The sequence below is a fragment of the Orbicella franksi genome, chromosome 14 (genome assembly GCF_964199315.1).
Source record: "Orbicella franksi chromosome 14, jaOrbFran1.1, whole genome shotgun sequence".
NCBI classification, from domain to species: Eukaryota; Metazoa; Cnidaria; class Anthozoa; order Scleractinia; family Merulinidae; genus Orbicella; species Orbicella franksi.
The window spans coordinates 20,178,581-20,186,080 of NC_138158.1; the positions used below are offsets into that span (position 1 = coordinate 20,178,581).

At 39.0% G+C, this 7,500-nt stretch overlaps 3 protein-coding genes across 6 annotated transcripts in view; all 3 read left to right on the plus strand.

The window, feature by feature from the left end:
• LOC145468894 (uncharacterized) overlaps positions 1–2,276 on the plus strand; it is a 10,921-nt gene extending 8,645 nt beyond the window's left edge. The window contains exon 3 of the mRNA XM_081452604.1: positions 1–2,276. This exon is cut by the window's left edge and continues 725 nt beyond it. Within this exon, the coding sequence (XP_081308730.1) occupies positions 1–151 (151 nt within the window). The 3' untranslated portion in view covers positions 152–2,276.
• The window catches only part of LOC145468872 (uncharacterized), a 91,897-nt gene that overhangs the window by 35,887 nt on the left and 48,510 nt on the right, over positions 1–7,500 (plus strand). The gene's annotated exons all lie outside the window — the stretch shown is intronic.
• LOC145468895 (uncharacterized) overlaps positions 3,245–7,500 on the plus strand; it is a 25,503-nt gene continuing 21,247 nt past the window's right edge. For 2 of the 4 annotated variants that reach the window (XM_081452605.1, XM_081452608.1), the window contains exon 1: positions 3,525–5,030. The gene's annotated coding sequence lies outside the window, so the exon portion shown is untranslated. The other 2 variants (XM_081452606.1, XM_081452607.1) reach the window with 2 other exon arrangements.

The following is a 7,500-nucleotide window of genomic DNA, read 5'->3' on the forward strand; positions in this document are numbered from 1 at the left end:
GATGGGAGCCCCTGCTGTGGTAGTGATACGCGGTGCCATAGATCTGCATTACACCATCAAAGACATAGTTGAAGACAAGGGATCTGGAGCGGCACGATGTTTAAGACAAAAAGCAGACGAACTTAAGAGTTTGCTTCCTGATGAGTCGTAAGGACTATTTTCCAGTGGATTTCTTAAGTGAAACAAAGATTACTGGTCTACATCTTAAGAGACTAACAAGGAAAAAGCAAACAACTGAAACTAGAACTGATTTTCTTCAGCCGAATTTGAACAAAGTGCATGCCGTTTACCTTTCAAACTGAGGTACAATGTTGTTAGAAGAAAATAATTTGGGATTATAAGACATCTTCAAGAGGGAATACTCAGTAGATCGCGATAGTAGAAACTCGCATCAACGTTTTGCGGAAATAACCACAAAAGTAGAAATAGTAAGTTTGCTATGTAAAAACAACAACAACAACAATTTATTGGTATTCCCATATATATGGATGGTATTACCTTGAATAGCAATATATAAAATATATAACAGAAAGAAATTAAAAATAACAATACCACTAACCACATTAAATTAAATAGGATTACAAGTTTCTCTTATATGCAATGCTTCATACACAAAATAACCTAGTTTCTTACAAATAAACGAATCAACATGATTAAATAGGAATAGAGTTTTATCGGTATTGTTCAAGAGATCGAATGATGGGTATTTTAGTACAATGTCACTTGTTATTCGTTGCCTAATAGTTTAATAATGATCACAATGAAATAAGAAATGGTTTTCGTCCTCAATTTGGTTAGAGCGGCAGTATTGACAAATCCTAAGAGATTCAGGTAATTTAGGAATACAGTGTCGTCCAGTTTCGATTCTAAGTCTGTGGTTGCCTGATCGTATTTTAGCTATAGCTGGTCTATGCTTTAGGTTCTTTACTTGTTCTAAATAACAATAATATAGCAATCATAAAAATTACAATTTCCTCGATTGTGATTGGTTTAAAAAACTCCTATTTTTCACTTATTCACTTGCCAAGTTGTTATCGGACAGTTCAATAAGCTAATAACATTCAAAGTTGTGGTTTAAATCAACTAATCTCAATTTCAGAGCGACATTAAACAATTAACGCCTCCTTTGTCAGTCTTTTATTATAAATTTTTCCTTTTTTTCATAACTTGGATATTCTTCTTTTCTCGGAAATTGTAATTTTTATGATTAATTGATAGCAAGACTTCGTGTCTTCAAATTCGGTCTGTAAACAAATCGGACCCCGACTCCCGCTGCTCGGTCCTCCGATTTTGTTATCACACGCATGATTGCAGACCGAATTGCACTCCACTCAGTTATATTACCATTACTTATAACGTATCTTAAAAATTTTACTTGCCTGTCGACACAGAGCAACATTCTCTAGAAACTAAAAGCTTTGCTCATGGGTATTTGATTTAGATTAGCGTTATACAAATGTAAGTAAGATTTCTGTAGATTAACTGTAGTAGTCATTTGTTGACTGGTTACTCTCTTGAGGCTACCTTATTATCATTAATAAACAATACCCTGTTATTTATACTGAACAGAAACTTTAGGTGTACAGGTCGAGCAGTTTCCTTCTCCGTAACAAGAAGGGATGTTGTAGATCATTCTCTCATCAGTATTACTTGAAGTTTACGTTTCGCCATTTATTGCTCTGTAACATGTGAAATACCTACCAGTACTCTGTGTGAATTTAGTAACCAGATTTAAACAATGAGCAATCGATATTAAACAAACCTTACTTAAATGCAAACCTTAGTGCTAAGTGCTAACACTTCCTAAGGATGGTGATTATGATGGTTGAATGATGATGGTAATGATGATGAAGGTGATGATACGATACGATAATGAAAATGATAGTAATCGTATAAATGACAAAATTCTCGATCTTGATTGGTTCTCCGCTTATAATTTGTCACGTAATGGACGGGCGATCACGTGGGTGTCCAATTACAGGTATCTAATTAGACCTTTTTGCAATTGATACCTTTGCCAATCGCACCTTAATCACACCCGCTTTAATAGCTACCACCTTAGTGTTTCCTAGAGTGTTTGAAACTCATTCGTTCAAAATAAGGTCTCTAAGACTGTGTTTTAATTTCCATTATTCGTTATTGATACGATTTATTAGTAACTGGACCTCGTGTTGTACAATTTAAGAAAAAATCATGCTCGTAATTTTAAATCTGTCTCGTGCAAAGCCGTGTAAGGCTTTGTAAAATATAACCTATTAAAGCGACTCTTGCTTCTTGTTATCTGCATGGACGATATGTTTTAAAAGGATAAGAGGACTAGAGAGCTAGCTAAACAATTTAGGAAGTTAAGTCGCTCATAGCCTGCGAGCAGGCTCTCATACTTTGCGACAGGAGCAAAGTCGCGAGAGACGAGTCAGCGAGCGAGCGCGACTTTGCCCATCGACTTTGTTCCTACCGCAACGCATGAGAGCCTGCTCGCAGGCTAAGTCGCCCGATGAAATAGTTAAAGCATTGTGTACACACACTGTCCGTAGTCTTCGAACTACATTTTACGGGTGGATGAACAGACGTACTAGAAAAATTTCACGCGAGGTAGCTCGCGAGTAAACACGGTACAGCGCACATGCGCTGTATAAACCGTACCGTCTTGTGACGTTATGTTTTTGTACCAAAAACACGATGGTGTTGTTTTCGCTTGCACCACTGTGATCTTCATTCTGGAAGCTCTGTTGACAGTTTTTTTTTGTAGTAAAGGAAGAAATTATTCCGAGGTACGAATCGCATTTTAAGGGGCAATTTCTGCTTCCGCTATCTCTTGGTTTCAGTTGCAAGAGCAAGAGAGTTCTATTTCCTTCAACGCGTTTTAAATAAGAGATTGGATTGTCATTCGGATACAGCCTTTTTATCCCTTGTTGACATGTGTTGTTATATTTTATTTCAGATAAAATGTGAAGCGATTATCTGATGCGGTGTTTTTTACGTCAAGTAGCAAAAGATAGATACGTTAAAACTGCATGGGGCTAGAAGATTACTCTCCTCTATTTGCTTTCCCTCGGCGTACAAAGAGGAATAGCTTAAACCGAAAGAAGAGGTCGTCTAGACTAATCTTCTTCCAAAGAGTTAATCATGTGCAGCAACCTGAGAAGTATCGCGAGGTTACACGGAAGGAATAATTTGGTACATCGCACATGCGCGTCAGTGACACACTACGACTGTGCTTCCGGCATTTCGTTTCCGGAAAGTTCCAGAGCACTGCTACTGAAATAATCAAGGCAATTGCCTTTCCTTCCGCACAAAAATAGAACACTAAGGTTCGGTATCCATGGTCACCACCAGACAAACTGGTTCTTGTGACAAACCGTACAAGCACGTGACCTTGAACTAATGTGGATATAAAAACCGCCAGACTGGACCAATTTTCCATTTAGTTTGGTTCCGTTAAGACGGGCGAGCAGGGTTTCTTTTAACGTCGATTCTTATAGGCTTCCCCTCTGGCAATTCACCCATTATATTACAAGGTAAGATTTTATGTTTGTATTAGTATCGTCGAGGGGTTTTTCTTGAAACAGTTTCGAACTTCTTTGCCTACTAGACAAAGCTAGACAAAGCTAGCGTGAGGTTTTAAACTGCTTCCGCTTTTCCATCGTGTGGTTGCGGCTAGAGGTGAATTTTCCCTGCCACATGGGAAGAAAATCAGTCGCGATGTTTTATGTAATCATGCTGTACGCATTTTGAGTTTTCGTGCTTTAGTCAGAGGCCGTAAACGCCTCAATGTATCGCGAAACAAGGCAACTAGGGTCAACTAGAATACCACAGCACAGATTGTGTTAGCTTAGCTGTCGGCCCTGTTTGTCGAGATTCATCAATAAAATGCAGCTTCTTCTCGCGATCGGGCTTGCTTGAACTGTTTAAAACACTTTTCCGATCCCAATTAGACACGATGAGCAATCTCGGATAGTCTTCCCCATTTCATAACTTTACAAGACCTAACTGATACCTGTTAAAGCGACCGTGTGTCTTGCGATTTGGCCGGCGACTAAGAGTGGACAGGATCAGACATTTATCAAAGAACTAGAATTAAAACTTCTCGTTGAAATAGCTATTCGATGGTATACACGCATGTCTATGCGAGACGATGAACCGAAGAACTAGAAACATTCCGCGAGTATTAAACACGGACAATACAAGGCACATGCGCTCTATCAACCGTATCGTCGTAGTCATGACTCTTTGTTATGTTTTTGTAGCAAAAAAAACCCCGAGGTATCATTTTTTTGCTTACACCTCTTTTATCTAAATTATGGCAGCTGTTCGAAGTTTTGTTCGCTCTGTTATAATTTTTTTAAGTGCTGAAGAAAGAAATTATTCCGAGGTAAGAATCAGTATTTAGAGTAATTTCTACTTCCGGTTTCTCGTTGTTTTAGTTGCTGAGGAAGCAAGGAGCTTCTATTTTATTTCCTCCGTGGAACGCGATTTTCAATGAGAAAATGGATTGTCATTTGTACACGGCCTTTTTTTTATCCCTGGTTGCCACGTGCTGTCATATTTCAGATAGAATATGCAGCGATTATGTGGTTTGTTTCAGATACTAAAATATGTAATTAATTTCACCTCGAAGAAACAAAAGTCCGGTTATGTTAAAACCGTATGGGCTAGCAGATTATCCTCCTCTATTTGCTCTCTTTAAGGCGAAAAATAGCTTATAGAGTAAAGTATACGTAGTCACCTTTCAAAAAGGTAATCCTGTGGGGCGGAAAAAAGTGCAGAAATTCGCGCGCGCGAGGTTACTCGAAACGAATACAACGCACATGCGCCATGTAAACCACGATACAATCGCGTGACCTTGACTTCCGCAATTCCCAGAAAGCATGCTAGCAACAGTACATTCTCGGATGCAGTGACTTGTACAAATGTATTTTGACAGTTTCCGTGTATTTATATGTGAATCTGTGAATTATGTGTGAATTCTGGTACCAATGGTCCTTTTTCCACTGATTTGTTCACTGTCCAGAGAAAGGAACTACTTCGAGGTAAGAATTTATATAAGTGCAGAGCAATTTCAACTTCCGGGATTGTTCGTCGTTCAGTGGAAATTGAGATCCCTAGAAGGCGAAAACGCAGCTCCGTTTGTTTTCGTATGCGTTTTAATACGAGAGACTCGATTGTTTAGGGGACTACCTTATTTATTCCTGATTTCTGTTCGGCGTCATATTTTTGTCGTGTGTTATCACTTGTCAGATCGCGGAAGAAACGAACGGTAAACGGGGACTGTGGATCCAGTGGCTACCGGGACTCTAAGGCTTTAGTAGTTGTAATTGTTTTTATACATACCAAACCAGGTAAAAATATATTGTCACCGACAGTAACAAAATCACATTTTAGCCGGTTCACTGGGGCCCGTTTCTCGAAAGCCCCGGAAACTTTTCGGGCCGAAAAGCCATTTTTAGTTCATCTGTATCTAACAACGGAGAAGTGTAAACGCCTGAAACTTCTTGTATGAAGGAAACTTCTCTTAATATAAAGAATATGTGAATGAAATAGCTCTGTAACGTAAGGTTCGAGATTTTACTATGGCTTTACGGGCCCGAAAAGTTTTCGGGGCTTTCGAGAAACGGGACAGAGAATCGAACAGCGCGGGAAAAGAGAAGTCACATGATAATAGGTCACATCAGGTGATCATTGATCAAGCGAACGGGCAAAACTTGACTGGATCGTTTTGTCGTGCCTGGTTTAATGATGTACGACTGAAAAGTGGATATGGCATGCCTTTAAAACTTTGCTGGTAACTGCTGCCTGAGAAAGTTTGGTTTAAATTCGAAGTTTACAATTAACTATTAATCTACAGTACTTGAACTAAGCTTATGCCCAGAATCGAAAACTCGACCATTGAACAAGGACCTGCAACCACGAAATCAAGTTCCTAGATGCAAATGCAGGCGATAGTTCTGCCCTTAATTGACTGAAAGAAATAACTGTGGTAGTGTTTTGAAAAAGTATAGCACTTTGGCCAACGATATGGGAACCAGGATAGTTTTGAGGGTGGTCAGACCGAAGGTTGAGTCAAAGCACATGTGGATCCTTCCACATATTCTGCAACTATTGCAAGGATTTCGTGCACTTCACAATAGACTACAGGCGTGGATTCAGGATTCTATGAAAGGGTTAGGTGTGCCTGCTCCTCCAGGACAAGAAATTGCAAACGAATTATTTTATGGAGGAGTGTTTGCAACCATTTATCCCCTTCTTCATGAGGTGCTATGAACTGCTACATTCTGGTGAGAACTGTATCTAACAGTAGCAATACCATTGTTCAATGAGGAGCTCAAAATTTTAGCAGAAGATTGAACATTGGGTATTGCTATGCTAAATGATGTAACATACCTAGCCAATCAGAGTATGCAAAAAATCTGTTCCCAGGTTCAGAGTAATTACTGATCCAAGATACACCTACACATGAAACTGAGCATAATCTGGCCTTTGACATTTATCAGGATTTGTAAACAAACCAGATCATTTTGCACAAAGACACATGAAACAGAGCAGTAGAACCTTCACTTTGGGACATCTCCATCAAAAAGGAATTACAAACTCTAAGGTCCTAGTAGAATGCTCTTAAAATATTTGCATCTAATGGTTAAGGGACACCTTAATTACAGGGACAGGAACAAATCTGTGAGCTTTCCAAATGTTACTTCGACCTCGATTAGGGGGGCAGATGAACTAATCATAAACCCCTGGTATGTGTATGACCTCCAGAAGAGGCAATTACGATGAGATTCTGTTTTACTCTTTTTTTTTTTTTTACAATAAAGCTCAAAACTTCTCAACACTTAGAAATTATTTTTAATTTTAAGTGACAAGAGCTTTAAAATCTTGAGCTTTCATTGCCACAGAGGGAGCACAGTGAGCGAGCACTAGTTATAATCAGAATGTTTAAGAAATCTATGCAAAATCGCCGGTTTTTTTGGAATGCACTGCGCGGCAACCAGAAGGCACTGCACGACAATCAGGATACATTACACTCTGGTGGTGCCTCATTTTAAGGTAAACAGACAAAACACGAAGGGCAACCTGTCATTGGCCTTCTTTTCATTGATCTTTGAGATTCGGGATGTTCAACGACCACAACAACAACAACAAAACCTTTATTTAACTGTCTGGGGGATTTAGCATGTTCAGGACCTTTAGGTTAATAAGATATAGAGTGTGAACTGTGTTGCAAAGTTAGCTGATGTAACAATTACAGTATTCCATGAGCACACATTGAATATTAGATGGTAGATCTATAGCCAACAAGGTGTGTAGCTCCAAGTTGGCCATAATCATCTCATATCCAACCAACACGAGTAGTCCTGCTGTTAAGAGCCAAAAATAACCAGAATTGTTCATTTTGTGATAAAAGCATGAAACTTCTCAGGATGACTAACCTCTATAAGGTAAACAGTTTCTGATATGGAGCCATCCCAAATTTACACCCAGAACCACACTACACGCATGTCA